The sequence below is a fragment of the Antedon bifida genome, chromosome 11 (assembly GCF_963402885.1).
Source record: "Antedon bifida chromosome 11, ecAntBifi1.1, whole genome shotgun sequence".
In the NCBI taxonomy this organism is placed as follows: Eukaryota; Metazoa; Echinodermata; class Crinoidea; order Comatulida; family Antedonidae; genus Antedon; species Antedon bifida.
In genome coordinates, this window is record NC_136236.1 from 12,203,173 (window position 1) to 12,224,978 (window position 21,806).

Consider the following 21,806-nt stretch of genomic DNA (forward strand, 5'->3'; position numbering starts at 1 on the left):
CAGTTTGACCTTTTAACCCTGTACTTCCGATACTGTGTTTTGAATGCAAATTGAAGAACAGGAGATTCTTGTGTTATAAGTTCTTTGCTAGCACCCAAAGGGACACTTTGTTGGGTCCCCAAATAGGGGTTCTACTGTATAATACAGTATTCAGTATAATTTAAGTAACTTCTAATAAAGCTTGGTTCCCACTAGAACGTAACGCAAGGACGTAAACGCAACGCAAGCGTTTTAACCAATGACAAGCGAAGTTATAGACAGTTAGCAATCACAAGCGAATAAGCTAATAAACAAGACCTCAGCGGTGACTGTGGTTCTTTACATTTATTTGTGACAACATGTTTGTGATTTATCAAAAGTGCTTTGTGAAAATAAAACATAAATCTTATTAATATGTTCCGTTCATTACAGTAAGACATTGTTTAATATTATATGAATTACTCTAAAGCTCTGTCTACACCTATTGAACTTTATGTGACAGCAAAACATGTATATACATGACACTTTTTATAAAGTGTGATAGTGTAGACAGAGCTTTATTAATCGAGAGTAAAACAACACATGGTAATATGAGGTTCTTTAATAAACACATGAATGTACAGTACTTCCCCATTATGACGCATTCAGTGACGTCAGTTTTACATTATAATAGGCCAAATATGTTACAACATTCTTACATTTCTAACAAAAATATTTTAATAATTTACATTAATGAATATTAATATTGTACATAACAGTAATGTAAAGATAGTATATCTTTGGTATTAGGAAAAAAGTTTCTCGCGTATCAACCGTTGATGGCGCTATATCGCTAAATCGTAATCTGACAGTTAAATATCTATTGAGTTTGTTTCTTTGTTTTTATATTTTCAAAATACGTTTGAATTCTCGTTTGAACTCTCGATTTCGCATAGAATAAACAAGAGGATTCATGAAAGAATTGGCGTACAACAAACCGACAAGAATCAAGTCCACAGTGGCAAAGATAATCGAAACGTTTTGCTCACGATAGTACGAAATTGTTGAGTGGATATAATACACGGTTATAGGAGCAAAACATACGAAAAACATTGAAAATATGATGATGCTTGTTTTTGTAGCTCGCATGTGGTTCTTGTTTGCTCGTTCACCAATAACACGAATTGAGAAAATTCGCCGTTCCTGGTTTTTGGCAACTTTGTAGACGCTAAAATGTAAGGCACACAAAACAAACAAGATGAAACAAATGTAGATAGTTTGACTTAAATAAAACATTTTTCTTTCGACAAAGAAAAAGAAATATGAAGCCCATGCAGCGACGCATGTTCCGGAACCCCAGGCAAAAACTATCAATTTATCAATACGCTTATTTGGGAGGTACTGCGCATGACGTAACGGATACTTCACCGTGACGTAACGTTCGATTGCGAGAATCATTAAATGCTGTTCAGATACGAAAACCATCCACCACGAGCTGCCACTAGCAATTACGTTTAAAACCGAATTGCCGTGAAACGAATTCAACGTTAAATACCACTGGATGCTGAGTATACCGCTGATGAAATCGACAACGCTGAGACTTAGTTGTATTCTCCACACTCCATTTTCATACATCCTTCGTTTGATACAGACCCACATCACCAGTAAATTACCACAAATTATTAAAATTGACATGGCCATCCAGAGTACAACAAGCGACGGATGAAATGTGTAAATGATAACAAAAGTAGTTTTATTTTGTACGTCACTCATTTTCGCCTTTGTTACCCTTACGACGCCGCCTCAACGGTTACGCGCGCGTCAACGTAACATCTAAATAACGCAGGCGCGGCCTATATTGGTCGTCTTCTGTGCTGTGATTTCTGATTTCCGCAACAGGTCCCTCAGGTTTTTTTCCTATGAAATAGTTGATGGTACCATTCGGAGTTTTCCTCATCACAATTATTCTGTTTTGTTGCCAACTATCTTATCGCCTCAACGTTCAATATTGTACTGACGAAAGACAATCGATTTCTGTCGTCAATCTGTAGCAGAAATTACTAAACTTGTAATGTTTGTTCCAATAATATTAGAATTGCAATCCACTATTCAAGTAGGGAAATATGAAGTACACGTCAATCATATTTTGTTGAAGTTGTCACTTTTTGGATCAAATTCAAGTATTGCCGTCAATCATCTCAAAAGGTTAATAAACTTGTGATTGGTCAAATTACTAGCGCAGCTGCGCGCATGTACGTCTTGTGTTGTTGCGTGTGCGTCTTGTGTTGTTGCGTGTGCGTCTTGTGTTGTTTCGTGTGCGTCTTGTGTTGTTGCGTGTGCGTATTGTGTTGTTGCGTGTGCGTATTGTGTTTTTGCGTGTGCGTCTTGTGTTGTTACGTGTGCGTCTTGTGTTGTTGCGTGTGCGTCTTGTGTTGTTGCGTGTGCGTCTTGTGTTGTTGCGTGTGCGTCTTGTGTTGTTGCGTGTGCGTCTTGTGTTGTTGCGTGTGCGTCTTGTGTTTTTGCGTGTGCGTCTTGTGTTGTTTCGTGTGCGTCTTGTGTTGTTTCGTGTGCGTCTTGTGTTGTTGCGTGTGCGTCTTGTGTTGTTGCGCGTGCGTCTTGTGTTGTTGCGTGTGCGTCTTTTGTTGTTGCGTGTGCGTCTTTTGTTGTTGCGTGTGCGTCTTGTGTTGTTGCGTGTGCGTCTTGTGTTGTTGCGTGTGCGTCTTGTGTTGTTGCGTGTGCGTCTTGTGTTGTTGCTTGTACGTCTTGTGTTGTTGCGTGTGTCGTTACCAACAAACGTTAGGGAGCTTCGATTTCGCGACGTCCTAGGACTTATATATAATATTCACAACGTTGTGTTTGGGTCGACAACTTTTGTCGAGTCGTAGGACCTTATTTGGTCGTCGATTCCAGGTGAAGACATGGATTATGTTATCACAGACATTACGGTATAGAGCTACGTATTTTAACCGGGTTATTGTGTAGGTCTCCGATCATTGCGAATCGAAATTTATTCAGAGATGGACGGCGACATCATCCCAGGTCATCGCAAATCAAAATGCTTTCAAATTGTAGGGCATTTCGAGGAGGGGGTGGGGAGAACACGAGGGTGGATACACGCAGTTGCTATTATTTATTTTTTTAAAACCACTTTCAACTGTCTTTTAAATTCTCGGTTTCTAATAGAATAAACGAACGCATTCATTGCTGAATTAGCGAACATGAAAATGTCAAAAATCAGTTCCAAGATGGAAGGGTTCCGGTGGCGTGCGTCACCCATTATTACTATACTTAAATGGTAGATGGTAATAGGTAGATAACACACAAAAAACATTGTGAAAATGATGATGCTTGTTTTAGTCGCTCGGATCTCTTTTTTCTTGTTCGACCGATCGTCGACAGAACATGCTAATGACGAAATCTTGAGTTGTTGTTTTCTTGCGGCCGTATAGACATTATAATGTAGTACAAACAAAATAAATAATATTGTAACGCTGTAAATTGAGTTACACACATAAAATATGTGTACATCTATATAATAATACACGCTCGTTATAAACATTCCAATACACATTCCCGATAACCACGCAAACAGAATGAGTTTATCTATGCGTTCGTTCGGTAGGAGATGCGCATGACGTAATGCATACGTCACGGCTACATAGCGCTCTAAAGCCAGAATCATTAAATGTTGCTGAGATACGTAAATCATGGTATAGGCACTTCCGGTCATAACCAACCTTACAAATATAGAGGTACTTTTAATATTAAACCCTAGCAAATATTGAATACCCACAATGCCAGTTATTAAGTCGACAACGCTCAGACTTAGTTGGATACGCCATATACCGTTCCTATATAATCTTGATTTCGTAGAAACGTATATGACAAGAAGGTTGCCAACAATTACGATGAACGATAACAAAAACCAACATGTAGCAAACAACGTGTGATCTGTCACCAGGTCCACAGACGTTATGTTATACATTTTAAAACAACAAATGAGAGGAGAGTGTTAAACTGCCAACGAACGAACAGACAAATGAATACTGAAGATACATCAACCGGTTGTGTGATGGTGCGCACTGTTGAATAGCGCGCAAATGTTTTCTGCTGCAATAGCAGCTCCCTCAGATTGTTATGAGATGGTTGATGATCTTATCACCGTTCAATATTCTGCTGCTGAAAACAAATCGATCTCTGCCAATCTGTAGACTACTGCAGTAATTACTAAAATTGTCCCTTCAAGTAGGGAAATATGAAGTAGGCCTACACGTCAATCATATTTTGTTGAAGTTGTAATTTATTAGATGGAACTCAAGTATTGCCGTCAATCATCTCAAACATGACGCTCAAATTTAATAAACTAATACTAATTCATAAAGTAACAGTGTGAATTAACATTCGCTTGTGATTGGTCAAATTCCTAGAGTTGGTTTGTCAATTGTTGTTGAGTCGTTAGACGTAATTTGTCCATCGATTCCAGGTGATGGCTGGATGCTGTTACCGTGACATTACCGTATGATCTACGTATTACCGTGACATTACCGTATGGACTACGTATTACCGTGACATTACCGTATGGACTACGTATTACCGTGACATTACCGTATGGACTACGTATTACAGTGACATTACCGTATGGACTACGTATTACCGTGACATTACCGTATGGACTACGTATTACCGTGACATTACCGTATGGACTACGTATTACCGTGACATTACCGTATGGACTACGTATTACAGTGACATTACCGTATGGACTACGTATTACCGTGACATAACTATATGGACTACGTATTACCGTGACATTACCGTATGGACTACGTATTACCGTGACATTACCGTATGGACTACGTATTACCGTGACATTACCGTATGGACTACGTATTACCGTGACATTACCGTATGGACTACGTATTACAGTGACATTACCGTATGGACTACGTATTACCGTGACATAACTATATGGACTACGTATTACCGTGACATTACCGTATGGACTACGTATTACCGTGACATTACCGTATGGACTACGTATTACCGTGACATTACCGTATGGACTACGTATTACAGTGACATTACCGTATGGACTACGTATTACCGTGACATTACCGTATGGACTACGTATTACCGTGACATTACCGTATGGACTACGTATTTAACCGCTTTTCTTGTGTAGACCTCCGTAATCACGTACCGAAAAATCGATTCAGAGATGGACAACGACTCTAACGTTTATTATTATCTATTTTTTAAAAACCAATTTCAACTTTCTTTTAAATTCTCGGTTTCTAAAAGAATAAACGAACGCATTCATTGCTGAATTAGCGAACAAGAACATACTAAGAATCAGTTCCAAGATGGAAGGGTTCTGGCGACGTGCGTCACCCCATATTACTATACTTATTATTAAATGGTAGATGGTAATTGGCAGATAACACACAAAAAACATTGTGAAAATGATAATGCTTGTTTTAGTCGCTCGGATCTCTTTCTTCTTGTTCGACCGATCGTCGACAGAACATGCTAATGACGAAATCTTGAGTTGTTGCTTTTTTGCGGCCGTATAGACAGTATAATGTAGTAGGAACAAAATCAGTGATATTGTAACGTTATAAACTGATTTAAAAACGTAATATATGTGTACATCTATATAATAATACACGCTTGTTATGAACATTCCAATACACATTCCTGATAACCACGCAAACAATATAAGTTTATCAATGCGTTCGTTCGGTAGGAGATGCGCATGACGTAATGCATACGTCACGGCTACGTAGCGCTCAAAAGCCAGAACCATTAAATGTTGTTGAGATACGTAAATCATGGTACCGGTGCTTCCAGTCACAACCAACCTTACAAATATAGAGGTACTTTTAATGTTAAACCCTACCAACCATTGAATACCCAAAATGCCCGTTATTAAGTCGACAACGCTCAGACTTAGTTGGATACGCCATATACCGTTCCTATAATCTTGATTTCGTAGAAACGTATATAACAAGAAGGTTTCCAACAATTACGATGACCGATAACAAAAACCAACATGTAGAAAGCAAAGGGTGATCTGTCACGATGTCCACAGACGTTATGTTGTACATTTTAAACCAACAAATGACTAAAATCAGAAAACACAACTCAAATGTCACACGCGCGTGTTGAATTAGATAGCTCGAGTGCCTGTGCGCGCGCGCCAAATCAGCAACGCCAACGTAACGTATTTCCCCTAATCTCCTACTAACAAAACTGTTCGCACTTTAGATAAACTGCTTGAAACAGAAAATGTCAAACCCAACCTTGATCTTGTATTGAACGTTTTGATTACGTAAACAACACGTGAACAATGTTAACCAATCATGACTGGCACACTGAAGACTGATTGTTGTGATTGGTCAACTGTTGAACACACGTCATAGTGTTGCGTCCTAGTGGGGAGGAGTCAAGCTTAACATTCTGATTAGTGTTTAAATAATTGTTGCAAATGACTGTTAAATTCGCGATTACAAACGGAATAAACGAATGGATTCGACATGGAATTGGAATATTCTAGAGAAATAAGAACCGACTCTAAGAAGGACAGATGTAACGAATAGTTTGGCATTGACTCAGACGAAAACATGGATACGTAAATATGGTATATAATCAATGGTAAATATCCCAACAAAAACATTAAAACTATGGTAATGGTAGTTTTCGTTGCCCGAATTTCTTTTCGGCGGTTTGTCCTTTCGGTGGTTATAACATTGTTTGAAAATATTTTATTTTGCTGCGTTCTAGCGATCTTATACACCGTAAAATGCAGCGTACTTAAAATGATCACCACTAACAAGTTATAAAAACCATGACACATATAAAACATGCTCTGATGTATGTAGTAGTAACTGGTAGCCGCAATTGCACCGATACACGCTCCTGATATCCAGGCGAAAAGTATCAGTTTATCGATTCGTTCAATCGGTAGTAAGCTCGCATGACGTAACGGGTATGATACTGCTACGTACCGTTCAACACCAAGAATAAGTAGATGTTGTTCGGAAATCAAAGACAACCACCACACGCTGCCTTCAACAAATGACAACACGGGTACGTTGATATTTCTGCAACAATTAGCAATTACCGTGATGTTAAAGGCAATTAAACCAGTCAACAAGTCAACAATACTAAGGCTAAAGTGAATTCGCCAACTCCCTCTTGTATACATTTTATGTTTTAGAGTAATAACAATCACCATACTATTACCGAAAACGACTATAAATGAAGCAATTGTCCAATAAGTGATAAACAATGGTTTGGTTAAAATGCTTGTAGATGTTTCGTTGGAAACCATTGTAGCAACAAGTTGAATGTTGAACTGTTCTTAGGAAACCATTGTAGCAAGTTGAATGTTGAGCTGTTCTTAACTCTCAAACAACATCAACAGGCACACCAACATAGTTCGATTCATTTCTTCATTTTCTACTTAAGTATGAATGCTTAAGTGGTATATTGTGTTACCAACTAACTTATACTCTTACTATATCAGTCTGCCAATCACAATTAGTAAATACCAATATGGACGGTCTAGATTGACAATTTATTGATTGTAATTTAAGTATAAGATGTAAAAATTAAAAATCAAGAAAAAAATCAGAAGTTGTAATAACATGACACGTTCTGCCAATCAAAAGCAATGGTAATTAGCAATCTTTAATACTGTACATCAGTCAATATCAATCAATATCAATCAATATCATTATTTAAATTAACTACTTCATTAAACTGTCTCTGTTTAATATGAGCTATTTCCATAGAGTTATTATATAACTAGAGTGACAGCGACACCTCTACACCGCTAAATCAACTATTTTACAAGACACAAATCTGACGCGCGCGCGCATGCATAACGCGAACACAATTTGAACGCGAACGTCAAGATGATACCGTAATTAAAAATATCCAACAGTTCTTCTATATACGTTTTCAAAATATAAGTTATGATGCAATATTATCAATTCGTGTCTTCACCGTTAACATAATACATTTACATTTGTTCGCTCTTAGTATTTGCGCGTTCCGTACGCTACGAAATCACCAAGTCCTGCGCGCGTACAGCTGCGCGAATGCAGAATTAAGGTTCCGCCAGTTACTGGGGACGATACCGAATCATCGAATTTTTTTCTTAAAAAGTTTGGTTTAAACATCTTCTTCAAGTGTTGATTAAACCAAAGAACTTATAACACCAGAATCTCCTGTTCGTCCGAAGCGCGTAACAACTTCGAAAGGCATTGCGGGATAGAATAGAGCTATGGGTGGCGCCATTGTGAGCCATGGAGTAGGGCGCCCGCATCAAATTAGAAAGTCAAAATCATAGAGGGGATCTGCTAATACTCTAGGGGAGGTCGAGTAATTGACTGAGGAGTAGGGCGCCCGCATCAAATTAGAAAGTCAAAACCATAGAGGGGATCTGCTAATACTCTATGGGGGTAAAGTAATTGACTTCCTAGTTTGGAGGGGGCATAATAAACGATTCCAACATGGTAGCCTGACGAGTGTATCTCGCTTCAATGGTTGTTGACGTGCACAGGTAAAACTGGTAAATGATTAATGGTACAAAACATACCAAATGATGACTGTCGTTTTCGTAGCCTGCGCATCATCCTTTTTATTAGCATCATGCGTTTTGGTTAGCGGGGTTATTTTCCGTTGCTGTGCCTTAGCAGTTTTGTAAACAGTATAGTGTAGTAAGCTTAGCACCACTATGACCAAAGCATCGTAACTGGTTTGGATTAAGTACGACAGGTTTGCGTCTAAGTGGTAGCAGACATACACAGAGAATGTTTTGACGGCCAGTCCGAATCCACAACCAACAACCAGCATGATTTTGTCGACGCGCGCGTTCGGCATGTACTGCGCGTGGTGTAACGGATATGTAACGGCGATGTAACGTTCAAACGCAATGATTAACAAATGCTGTAGAGATAACAACGTCAGGAAACATGTACCGCCTTCACGAATGGAAATCGCTAATCTGGTCCTTTCAAAGAATATAACAACGATTGAGCACATCAAACACACAAAACCAGAAAGTAAATCAACAATCAAATTAGCTAAAACGCGTCAACTCGAGAAACGTCATCTCTTATAATGGCTGCCACAAATCAGCCAATCAGATACCTTCTGCTCAACCACGCACACCACCGCGCGCGCCATCCGATATAAATCTCAAATATGTCTATAAATAATATTCATTTATTCGCAATTTCGAATTAGTTACTGTACAGTAGGCATACAATCTAAATAAATGTTGTTCTCACATGTCACCAATAGTTAGCTTGTTTCACATTCTACAGATATCTTTCAACTGTCGGCGAAACTCTCGATTCCTGATACAATAAATAAACGGGTTAATAGCCGAATTAGCGTATAAGCAGAAATTTAAAACATAACCAAATGTTTGCAAGGTTTCATTTTGTATAGGCCTATTAAAAGCCGTGAATATAATAAAGAATCCGTCGAATAAGATTGTTGGCAGCAAACATACTATAAACACAGCGCATATTATAACACTGGTTTTTGTTGCTCGTGTTTCATTTTTAGGTCTAATAACTTTTCTGTTTATTATTGGAACATTAACTGTTATTTTCGTTTGCTGTGTTTTTGCCGCTTTGAACACCTTGTAGTGCAACACGCACATTACAGTTACCATGGCAATGCTGTACACAAATTGTAAAGTGTATAAAATAATATAATATTTGCGAACAACATAAAATATGATGATTAAACACGTACCCATAAATAACGCCGTCACCCAAGCAACAACTAACAGTTTATCGACGCGCGCGTTCGGTATGTACTGCGCGTGGTGTAACGGATACGTAACGGCGATATAACGTTCGGACGCAAGTAGCAGCAAATGATGTAGAGACACAAAACTCATTAACCAGACGACACATCCAGTTAATGTCATTGGTAACGAGTTAAAAGAACAAAATATTGCAACGATTGACCAATTTAGGCCAAATATACCCGTTAAAATATCGACGAAGCTTAGGCTTAGTTGTATTCTCCAGGTAGGGTGTTCAAACAGCTTCTTTCGCATACAAACATACACAACGAGCACATTCCCTAGGATGATGACAATCGACAAACCAATATAAAAAGCCAGGTATGTTTTAGGTGCCCAAAACACATCACTTGTTGATTCGTTTACTTTCTCCATAAGTAGTTTGCAGAAACAGTTTTGTAATCAATAAACAATAATACAGTTTGAATGTTAGTCTAGAATGACGCTTTAAAAGTAATCACAGGCAGCAGTTTCACAATGTCCGTTTGTATGACTATAACTCATAATTACCAGTCAAACACATCAAGTGTGTTTACCAGAGATGACACGCAATATTACGGTAGCCATCGATATTGTTTTGTTTTGCTCTTGAAAATACTGAACGAAATTAAATCCTGTTCGTCAATTTGACATGTGTGTTTTAAAACGCAAATGTGTTTTTTTTTTGGCAAGTCGACGATTATGAACTATGTCACAGGTAGAGGAACGCGATGTTTATAGCGCCCTCTTGAAATACTGAAAGTTGTGTAACGAACTTATCGTTACAGCTGACTGGGTTTATGTTCTATAGAACATAGTATCTCTAGGCCTAGTTGTTGTTTTTTCCAATATTAAGCGTTCGTTCGTTTATGTCCAAAATAAATTAAATTGGGGGGGGGGGGGGGGTTTATCTAGTTTTTTGGGGGTTTTTTTTAGACTAATATTTTTTCTTAAAATGTTTTCGAAATCGACTACTTCACACGTCACCGACCATAAGCAGCCAAACACACCTGAACTTAAGTCAGTTGTGGCTAGGCTTAACTGAATTCGTTTGGTCATTTTTGTGTACAACTTCTTCTTATAATGTAAACGGTAACCTTCCACCTTCTGCTCAACCACGCACACCACCGCGCGCCCCCGATATGCCTATAAGAAATATTCATTTATTCGCAATCTCGAATTAGTTACTGTACAGTAGGCATACAATCTGAATAAATGTTGTTCTCACATGTCACCAATAGTTAGCTTGTTTCACATTCTACAGATATCTTTCAACTGTCGGCGAAACTCTCGATTCCTGATACAATAAATAAACGGGTTAATAGCCGAATTAGCGTATAAGCAGAAATTTAAAACATAACCAAAAGAGTTACTGGTTTCATTTTGCATAGGCCTATTAAGCACCGTCAATATAATAGATAATGCGTTGAATATGATTGTTGGCAGCAAACATATGATAAATACGGAGCAGATTATGACACTGGTTTTTGTTGCTCGTGTTTCATTTTTAGGTTTAATAACTTTTCTGTTTATTATTGGAACATTTACTGCTATTTTCGTTTGCTGTGTTTTTGCCGCTTTGAACACCTTGTAGTGCAACACGCACATTACAGTTACCATGGCAATGCTGTACACAAATTGTAAAATGTATAAAATAAAATATTGGTGAACAACATAAAATACGATGGTAAAACATGTACAAATAAATAACGCCGTTACCCAAGCAACAACTAACAGTTTATCAACGCGCGCGTTCGGCATGCACTGCGCGTGGTGTAACGGATACGTAACGGCGATGTAACGTTCGGACGCAAGTAGCAGCAAATGATGTATAGACACAAAAGTCATTAACCAGACAACACATCCAACTATTGTAATTGTTAACGAATTAAAAGAACAAAACATTGCAACGATTGACCAATTTAGACCAATTACACCTGTTATAATATCGACGAAGCTTAGGCTTAGTTGTATTCGCCAGGTAGGGTGTTCAAACAGCTTCTTTCGCGTACAAACATACACAACGAGCACATTCCCTAGGATGATGACAATCGAGACAATAGTATAAAATGCCAAGTATGTTTTAGGTGTACATAACACATCACTTGTAGATTGGTTTTTTACTTCCTCCATAGTAGTTTGTAGAAACCGTTTTGTGTGCAAAAGACGTTTACTTTAGTATTTCTTGTTCTTTGTGAAGAATTAAGCTTTAAAAGAACATTAAGCAGTCGCAGCATTTTCAAAATGTACGTTTATATGACTATAACTAAATCACGTATGCCATCATATAAATCAAGTGTGTTTACCAGAGATGACACGCAATATTACGGTACCCATCGATATTGTTTTGTTTGCTCTTGAAAATACTGAACGAAATTAAATCCTGTTCGTCAATTTGACATGCGTGTTTTAAAACGCAAATGTGTTTTTTTTTTGGAAAGTCGACGATTATGAACTATGTCACAGATAGAGGAACGCGATGTTTATATCGCCCTCTTGAAATATTAAAAGTTTTTGAATTAACTTATCGTTACAGCTGACTGGGTTTATGTTCTATAGAACCATGGAGAAATTATTTCTCCATGATAGAACATAGTACCTCTAGTTGCTTTATATATATTTAGCGTCCGTTCGGTTATTTCGTTTATGTTCAAACTAAAATAAATAAATTGGTTTCGTTTCATCTAGTTTTAGACAACAAAAACTGAATAAATTCTTTGTTTCTAAAGGAATAAACAATTGGGTTCATACCGGCGTTGGAATATGACCAAATAAGGAATATCTCTTGCGCGTCAGTTAATGCTTCACTTTGCATATTGTCAGTAACATTAATATACAATGACAATATCAAAAGCGGTAAGGATGATATTGCAAACGCACCAAACATTATTAAAGTTGTTTTTGTTGCTTTGTAGTCTTTTAAGCGTTTTGATTTTATCACGTGACTCTCAACGAATGCAATTTTCAGTTGTTGATTTCTCGCTTTTAAGTATATAATTAAATTGAAAAGAATGTGTAGCACGACAAGAGCAATTTGTAAGGTTGATGAAATCAGCATATACTGTGAGCGGCCGATGACAGGCGACAGGTAAATGTCCAATACTACAATGACCAACGCTACGATGACCGTCCACGCAAGACCAACGTCCACGACGCGACTGGACATAAGTTGGTGGTGTCGAAAAGGATGGACAACCGCTACATAACGCTCTGTCGTCAACAAGCCTAACTGAAATTGTGATGTTAACATCAAACACACTAATATTTTTCTTAAAATATTTTCGAAATCGACTATTACATCACACGTCACAGACCATAAGCAGCAAAACACACCTGAACTTAAGTCAGTTGTGGCTAGGATTAACTGAATTCGTTTGGTCATTTTGGTGTACAACTTCTTCTTAACGGAAACGATAACGACACATGCATTTCCGATGATTACCCAAAATGAGATGACGACCCAAATTGCTGTACTCGGGACAGAAGGACATCCTGTGCTAGTTTCATTCATCATCTTCTCGTCGTTAAATAACAATCTGAAATAAACCAATGTGAACAGAACTTAACTGTGTTGGTATCCCAGTTTAATTCATAAACTTCTCGTCCATTAAATAACAATCGGAGATAGACCAATGTGAACGGAACTTAACTGTGTTGGTAACCCAGTTTAATTCATCAACTTCTCGTCCATTAAATAACAATCGGAGATAGACCAATGTGAACGCAACTTAACTGTGTTGGTAACCCAGTTTTATTCATCAACTTCTCGTCCATTAAATAACAATCGGAGATAGACCAATGTGAACGGAACTTAACTGTGTTGGTATCCCAGTTTAATTCATCAACTTCTCGTCCGTTAAATAACAATCGGAAATACACCAACGTGAACGAAACTTTCAAAACTAAGACAAGTTTTGGTGGTCATCTATGTAAATACTTTATTATGTGATTCCTATGGTCTATATCCAGACCATAGGACAGTTGTACAAAAAGTACAAAATGCAAACATTAGCATTTTCGGCAGAACATAGATGCATTTAGCAATAATTACAGAAATATTAAGTAAAGTAGTGTATTACAAAATCCAATTAGATTATTTCATTAAACATGCGAACCAAAAAAAAGTCCATGTTACAAGAAAAAAAATCTAGTCACTGAAACAAACATTATGATTGACATTTTATATAATATGAATTCACTTGTTAATGGATGAACCCAAATCTGATTGGTCTTGTTCCGTCCATCACAAACTTAAGATAACAACAGGTCAAGTTTCCAATCAAATTCAAATTAAATCACAATTTAATATATAATTGCCACTTCACAATGTTGCATAACGCCTCAACCATAGAGTTATTATACCTCCATGCTGTAACCAACTAATTACCTGACGAAGAACAATACCTTTGGGATAACATGCGACATCCTATTCAGGGGACCAATCCCCACCCCCAATTAAGTGGAACGGACAATGCGGATGTTTTAACATTACAGCCAACCTCTTACTAAGCGGTGGCCAGTTTGTTTGATCCTGTACTTTATATGTGCTCTACTACTACTACTACTGTTTACAGCATTTGTCCAAAACACATTTTTACTAAAGCTCGTGTCTACATTATCAAACTAGTTTGATGTACCCAAATATGGTAGTGACTTGCCCAAATATGGTACTGAATTTACACCTTCATGTTCATTGGTCACATCACATTTTTTTTCACATAAAGTTTAGACAAGGCTAAAAGATGTAGAAAATCAATGGAGGAGACATTTTTTACCATTTTCTCGTCAAACTACGCAAATATTGAATAAATTCTTGATTTCTAAACGAATAAACAATTGGGTTCATTCCACAATTTGAATACATAATAGTGAAGAGGATCATAAATACGTTACTACGACCCATAATATTGTGAACACCATAAAGGGCACCCAATATACCTTGATATAGTGAGTACAACATCAAAGGATATGTGGATAGAGCATGCGCACACGATATGATTAGAATTGATTTAGTCGCTTTGAAGTCTCTTACGCGCTTTGACTTTCTCACTTGATTTTCAATGGCATCAATTTTCATCTTTTGATTTCTGGCGTTTACAAAAATAATGTAATTTAAAACACAAAGTAGCAGAAACCCTAAAACTTGTATTGAATTCATTACAAACATAGCCGTAGAAAACCCGACGAAATATACAAATATAAAAACAAACATCACGAAAGCTAGAGACATAAAAACGGAACAGACAAGTCCGATATTGATGGCGCGAGATGTGATCAGTGCCTGATATCGGAACGGGTACACAACAACGATATATCGTTCGATCGTTAATAAAATTAACTGCAGTTGAGATATACTAACCATGAGGTAAATTAAATACAGCATTGATGATACTAAAATTGAATTTCTACCAAATATGAGTACAAAGAAACCACGTAACAGACCAGTCACTCCTGAACTTAAATCAACGATGCTTAAACTTAGCTGAACACGTTTCGATAAGTCCGTGTACATTCTCTTCTTGACATAAACAAAGACAACCAACATATTCCCAAATATTATCCATGAAGATAAAGCTATCCATATACATAGCTCTACGTAGTTATAGTTATTATCGTAATCAGTTATGTTTTGAACATCTGTCTTGTTCATAGTGATGTGAAGTCTGACACCAACTGTACAAAGGTAAATGGTTAAGTGTGACTTAAGTCGGACACCAACTGTATCAAGGTCACAAGGTGTGACTTAAGTCCAAAGTCCCTTGATAAGTCTGACACCAACTGTACAAATGTAAATGGTTAAGTGTGACTTAAGTCCAAAGTCCCTTGATAAGTCTGACACCAGCTGTACAAATGTAAATGGTTAAGTGTGACTTAAGTCCAAAACCCCTTGATAAGTCTGACACCAGCTGTACAAAGGCAAATGGTTAAGTGTGACTTAAGTCCAACATCACTTGATAAGTCTGACACCAACTGTACAAAGGCAAATGGTTAAGCGTAACTTAATAAGTCCAACGTCCCTTTTAGAAATCATTTATCACCAGAGCCTATTGATTTCACACCACCACGTCTAATGACTGAACATTTCTACTTCCTCTTCGTTTCTCATGAGCGCTGTACAAGATGAAATGTTAAATGTTGTATATATAACATTACTACATTACAATGGAAATCTGATAATGTAATGTTAGCTAATGTTTAACTATATTTATAAATTAACAGTAAACTCTGAACAGAAATATTGTAAGCTACTTGATGGAGCAATGATGTTGATGTAGACTGGTAACAGTTATTCAGAAAGCTTGTTCTTGGCTTCTTGTTGTCGTCGATTCAGAGAGAATGTTGTTGCTTTGTTGCCAGTCAATAACATTCATTAAGATTGTCTGTTAGTTAGTACGGCCCTCCTTGGCAGACATGATGTTGGTGTACGCCCGCTAAGGATTTTCAGATACATCAGTTTTCTTTGTCATCGTCCTTCGTGCAGTTAGTTGACAAATTTAATAAGAATTCTGTCATTTTTGAAGTGGAAAACAATACAAGACCTATCAGTTAAACTCGACCACTTCATCCATTATTAAAGTTCATTAAAGCATTTTTAAATTCAATACAGTTATTTGATGAGCTGTCAATCAAATGTCAACGAACTTGAAGTGAAATATGACAACGCTTTTATATAATATAAATTATATTGACATACACCAACATGTTAGTGTCACTCAATGCTATGAAAGGTGCGACGTCAAAACATTTAACACGATACAAATTAATACCATAAATAATCATAAACAGAATCTGTTCCTCCAAAAAAGACACAACCCCAACCACACCTCCTTCTTGCTCTCTCTTGTATGTAATCCGATCTCAACTAATTTCATCGTTTTGTACATTCAGTCATCTACTTGTTGTACATGGTGACTTCATTTTCACATTGTGATTGCGTTGTCGCTGACCGTCTTTGAGTAACTTTTGACTACATAGACCTAAAGATGGATCGCAAACCAGTCTTAAAAGCCTTACTTCTAAAAGAGTAGATTATCGGATTCATTCCGCAATTGAGTTGCAAAAAGAACACAGAGATCATAACATTTGCAATTGAAAATGCATATTGGCGATAATAAATTGCGTTTTTGATTGAAATCACAAAATAGGGAACGGTACAAATCAAGAAAGCGGCGAGAATGATGAGTGTGGTTTTGGTTGCTTTTAAGTCGGCCTTCTTTTGCACGCAGCCAACCTTTCTTTGCTGCTGTGTGCCTTCCTCCTTGTGCGGACGCACCTCTATCACGTGTACACGTACCTCTGCTGCGTGTATACGCATTTCCTGTTTTCTCGCTTCCTTGTGAACTCTAAAATGCAGACCGCAGATCAGGATGATGGGAAAAAATTCGCAAATACTGTGCGACACAATGTACATCATTTTGTCTCTACTGTAGAATGTTTGTTGGAGTATGACACCGATTACGACACCAGTCATCCAACAGATTACGATAGCGATGTTTGTTGATTTGGACGTCACAATGTTAATATGTCGGAATGGATAGAATATAGCAATGTATCGCTCCACAGCAACAGCAAATAGATGGTACTGAGAGATATAGAACGGCCACCATAAATATATCACAAATATTTCTTGCAGATCGTCGTGAAGAGCACAGATGATTCCTAAAATACCGGACATGAAATCGACGACACTTAGACTTAACTGGATGCGTTGCGTCATCTGCTGGTACATCCTAGTCTTGACCGACACATAGATAACTAAAGTGTTACCAAGAAGGATCAACAGACAGACAGACACCCAAGCGACATGGTAGTATACATCGCCACGAATCAACTCCATGCTGCTCTTGTAAGTATACCCAGTATAGTAGTCTTGCCAGCCATTGCCACCATAACTTGTGTAATTTGCATATGTTCCATTGGGAAAACTTGCATTTGCAGTAATCGAGTTTTCAGTACTAATGTACGGAGGTCTTGTATAAGATGGTCTTGTATAAGATGGTCTAATATAGGATGGCCTCATGTTGGTAAAAACTCAATAAATTTTAGATATACAGTTTCAAAGTTAATATACTGTAGACTACACAAACAAATGAAGATGGATTTTCAAGTAAGATGATAGCTTGCAGGCTTGCAACTTTATATATGCTTTCTTTTTCCCCATTAAAATATTCTAAAAACATAATTGGTCTTTTGGTAAATATAAGTTTGTTTAGTAATCTATTGAAAAATAATCAAAAATTTGAAGTAATTATTTTGTTGCCAATAGCAATTTAAATGATGAAAACACCTGAAGAGGGTTAAATGATTTACGACTGACGTAATAAATTGCACAATTTATTGTTGATTGGAGTGATGTTTGCAATTTTGAAAGAGCAACATTCAACCGCGGAAGTAAACAATTAATTATAAATCGCATTTGGTAATTATTATTACAAATTGTTAGATGAAAATATATTTTTTTTTTTTTTTTATTGCAAAATCAATGTCAATTTGAAATTTCTAATCTTAACCTTTTCTAAGGTTTTTTTTTTAGTTAAAAATCTCTGCGACGGTGACCTTGAGTAGCAATTGCTGTATGGTTTGACCTATAATGTCATTTTCTAGACACATTTTGATAAATGTAAATAGTTTTCTTTTTTAAAAGGTGACACATTATAACTTAGCAATCACGGATTAGATAAAACCGCAGTAATCTTCACCTGAATGGGACAGGTGGACCACCTGATATTAGCATTACATATCAAAGAGACAAACGTAAGCCTTCTTGGTCCTGATTTGGATTCATAAAACAAAATGCATTGATAGTGCAGTGTGCAAAACATGTGCAGTGTGCAAAACATGTGCATTTACTTCACGTTATTTGATCAAACATCATCTTGGCTGGTTTAGTCCTAGCTAACATATCAGGTTTAATGCCGTTCTTGTCAAACAATTGGAGGGCGCCATTTTTAAGCAAAAGGCGAATACTCTCTACATCTTGTGAGCCGGCTGCCATGTGTAAGGCTACAAAAAAAGAAAAAGGAAAAGAATATGTTATACAAACATTTAAAGAGAAGGGTGATTACTATTTACTTTCAGACTTGTAGACTTTTCCAATATAATTCTTTATTTATTCTCAGCACTTTAAATTCAGTTCAATAGTTCATAGCATGTATGTAGCAGTCAACAGTCAATCTTCTGTTTTAAACATAGCAACATTTCCACTATTTTTTGTAATGATGCTCTCTCATGGGTAGGATGGGCTTTATGCTTGTCTGTATAATTTTTTAATTTCATTTTAACTGTTGGGCTGTTTTGAACTTTATTTTAATTGTGTCCCTGAAAGGGAAGAACAAATAAATATTATTTTGATTTGATGAATTACAAATGATTACCTGTCCTACAGTTTGCGTCTTGTGTATTGACATCTGCTCCTTCTTGAATCAGATACATCATGGCGTCTGCTTTCCCTTCCTAAAACATAATCCAAATATTACTTTTAAATATACTACAGGTGGGCTTGCATTTAGCAATCTTTGTTTATGGTGCGGTTTTTTTTTTCTATAAAAGGATCAAAGTTGTCATGAGCTCTGTCTACACTATTAAAATATTGACAAAAGGTATGATGTACCCAAATATGGTAGTGATATGCCAAGAAATGGTATATATATATATGGCACATCGCATTTTTTTTTATGATAGTGTAGACAGAACTTTAGGCTTATTTACAATCACTGCTTGTATCTACACTAGTCTCAAAAGGGCACCACTCCCTTCACCACCATGGCTTCCATGGTAGAATTGAGTATATGCTTCATAACATAAAGAAACTTAATAGGATTTTAAACTGTATACCTTTGCTGCAAAGTGTAAAGGTCTGAGTGCATTTGGTTGACTTGGAGTGTTCACATCAATTCCTTGCTTAGTTATTAAATACTGAATGACGTTGACACTCCCTGCTAGGCTTGCTAAATGAATTGCTTGGCGGCCTAAGATATCACACTTTCTAGCATCTGCCTGCTGTAAAAAATAATAAATAGTATTTAGATTAAATGATTAATAAATGCTAGAAAATGTAACATGAAGAAGTCAACAGTGAACAATAACAACATTTAATTTTAAAACACTAAAAAACAAAAACAAAAAAAACCAAAAATTACATGAATATTAATGAGGTCGTCAACTATTTCAGGAAAGCCCGCCCTCGCAGCATCCATCAATGGTGTCGACCCGCAGCTGTCTTGGACGTCTACAGAACAATGATTTAGCAGAATTTGACAGGCATCACGTCTACAATGTAGAGCTAATATACAAAATACAAGTGGTATAAAACATGAATTAGTATCATACCTTTGATATTGGAAAGTAAATTGATATCATGTCTCTTTGATATCATACCCTATTGATATCAGGAAGTAAATTGATACCATGTCATGTAAATTGACATGATACCTTATTAATATCATATCTCTTATTGATATCATACTTTATTGATATCATACTTTATTGATATCAGAAAGTGAATTGATATGATACATTGATACCTTATTGATATCATATCTCATATTGATATCATACTTTATTGATATCAGAAAGTGAATTGATATGATACCTTATTGATATCATACCTTATTGAAAACATACCTAATATTGATATCAGAAACATATTGATATCAGAAAGTTAAATTGATATCATTCCTTATTGATATCATACGTTACTGATATCAGAAACATGTTGATATCAGAAAGTAAATTGATATCATTCCTTATTGATATCATACCATACGGATATCAGAAACACAATATTGATATCAGAAATTAAATTGATATCATACCTTATTGATATCAGAAACATATTGATATCAGAACATTATTGATATCATAATCTATACAGAATATAATAAATTTTTCATTTATTTAAATTAGTTAATAATGTTGAAATGTATTTGATGTGTACCTGCTGAGTGTAAGGGTGTCCTACCATTGTTACTCACTGTTTGATACAATGAATCATCACAATCAAGTAAGAAACATAAAATATCAGCATCACCTTCCCTGCATAAACATATTAAACAATAATAAGAATTATCATTAAAAAAAATCTAATGTAATAATAATTAGAAACGTGTGGAACACAACATTTAAGGAACATTAGGAAACCCAGCTGCAAATGTGACATATATCACACTTTTTTTCGTCAAACCAGTTTGATAGTGTAGACAGAGCTTAAGAAGATGATGAAGATGAATAATAAAAATACAGGTCTACCATATGGTCGAGCATAATCCCATGCTGGGACTACAATTGGTCATAATGTTGAGATTGTCATGATTTGTTTGTGTGGTTTTCTCTTGACGATTACCTTGCAGCAACGTGAAAGCACGTCCAGCCATCTTTGTTTTTCAGATGCAGATTAGCTCCTGCGTCCACCAGTACTTGGATCACTTCAATGCTCTTCTTAGTACAAGCTAACATAAGTGGTGTCCTGTTGAAAACAAAAATCATTCAATTGATTTTGGTGTAATTCTAAATATATGTTTAAATATTATTTTTTTAATTAAAAAAATGTTCATGAATGTCATAGCACAATCTATCTTATTATTCATCATTATCATAATAGTCATCAAAAAGTTGGCCTAGTCTAGCTACCTAGAGCTCTAATCTACACACTTCCTTACCAATCAGCGCGCTTTAAGGAATCTATAGTTACATTCAGGGAAAGCAGAAATTTGACACTAGCCAAGCTGCCAGAGGCTGCGGCCTCGTGGAGAGGTCGCTTCCCATCCAAATTCCCTGCCTCAAAATCGGCACCATGCTGGTTTAGTAGTTTCAAAACATCAATTTTACCATGCCTAGCCGCCGCATGAACAATGCGATCACCAGATTTTGTACTAGAGATATTAATCAACGATTTCGCGTCTTCATTTTTATCCAATATTGACTGAAATTCATCAAAAGTGTGATTACCAAAAAGCAAAGCAATCAAACGATCAACACTAACATTTTTGTTTGTGAGTGCTGCCATATTGTTTACATCATTATTCAAAATCACTCAACCATG

At 36.5% G+C, this 21,806-nt stretch overlaps 3 protein-coding genes across 3 annotated transcripts in view; 1 reads left to right on the forward strand and 2 right to left on the reverse strand.

The window, feature by feature from the left end:
* The window catches only part of LOC144856120 (NACHT domain- and WD repeat-containing protein 1-like), a 187,846-nt gene extending 175,076 nt beyond the window's left edge, over nucleotides 1-12,770 (forward strand). Inside the window, exon 18 of the mRNA XM_078714088.1 lies at nucleotides 12,757-12,770. The gene's annotated coding sequence lies outside the window, so the exon portion shown is untranslated. The remainder of the gene's footprint in view (nucleotides 1-12,756) is intronic.
* Nucleotides 12,771-16,733: 3,963 nt separating this feature from the next.
* On the reverse strand, nucleotides 16,734-17,786 carry LOC144855198 (beta-2 adrenergic receptor-like). Its single transcript, XM_078713010.1, has one exon. The coding sequence runs from the start codon at nucleotides 17,784-17,786 to the stop codon at nucleotides 16,734-16,736; it is 1,053 nt and encodes a 350-aa protein (XP_078569136.1).
* LOC144855199 (ankyrin repeat domain-containing protein 16-like) lies at nucleotides 17,370-21,770 on the reverse strand. Its single transcript, XM_078713011.1, has 7 exons — nucleotides 21,424-21,770; nucleotides 21,108-21,230; nucleotides 20,703-20,800; nucleotides 19,906-20,048; nucleotides 19,601-19,765; nucleotides 19,141-19,219; nucleotides 17,370-18,769 (listed from the first exon to the last, which is right to left on the reverse strand). Exons 1-7 carry the CDS (start codon nucleotides 21,768-21,770, stop codon nucleotides 18,618-18,620), a joined length of 1,107 nt encoding a protein of 368 aa, XP_078569137.1. The 3' UTR covers nucleotides 17,370-18,617.
* Nucleotides 21,771-21,806: the final 36 nt, after the last annotated feature.

What these genes read in the sequence shown, in the direction of transcription:
- LOC144855199 (XM_078713011.1), bottom strand. Translation starts at nt 21,770, where the DNA reads ATGGCAGCACTCACAAACAAAAATGTTAGTGTTGATCGTTTGATTGCT. An exon ending in TCCTTAAAGCGCGCTGATTG is followed by an intron (nt 21,231 to 21,423) that starts GTAAGGAAGTGT and finishes TGTTTTCAACAG; the next exon opens with GACACCACTTATGTTAGCTT. An exon ending in GACACCCTTACACTCAGCAG is followed by an intron (nt 20,049 to 20,702) that starts GTACACATCAAA and finishes TTTGTATATTAG; the next exon opens with CTCTACATTGTAGACGTGAT.
- LOC144855198 (XM_078713010.1), bottom strand. Translation starts at nt 17,786, where the DNA reads ATGAGGCCATCCTATATTAGACCATCTTATACAAGACCATCTTATACA.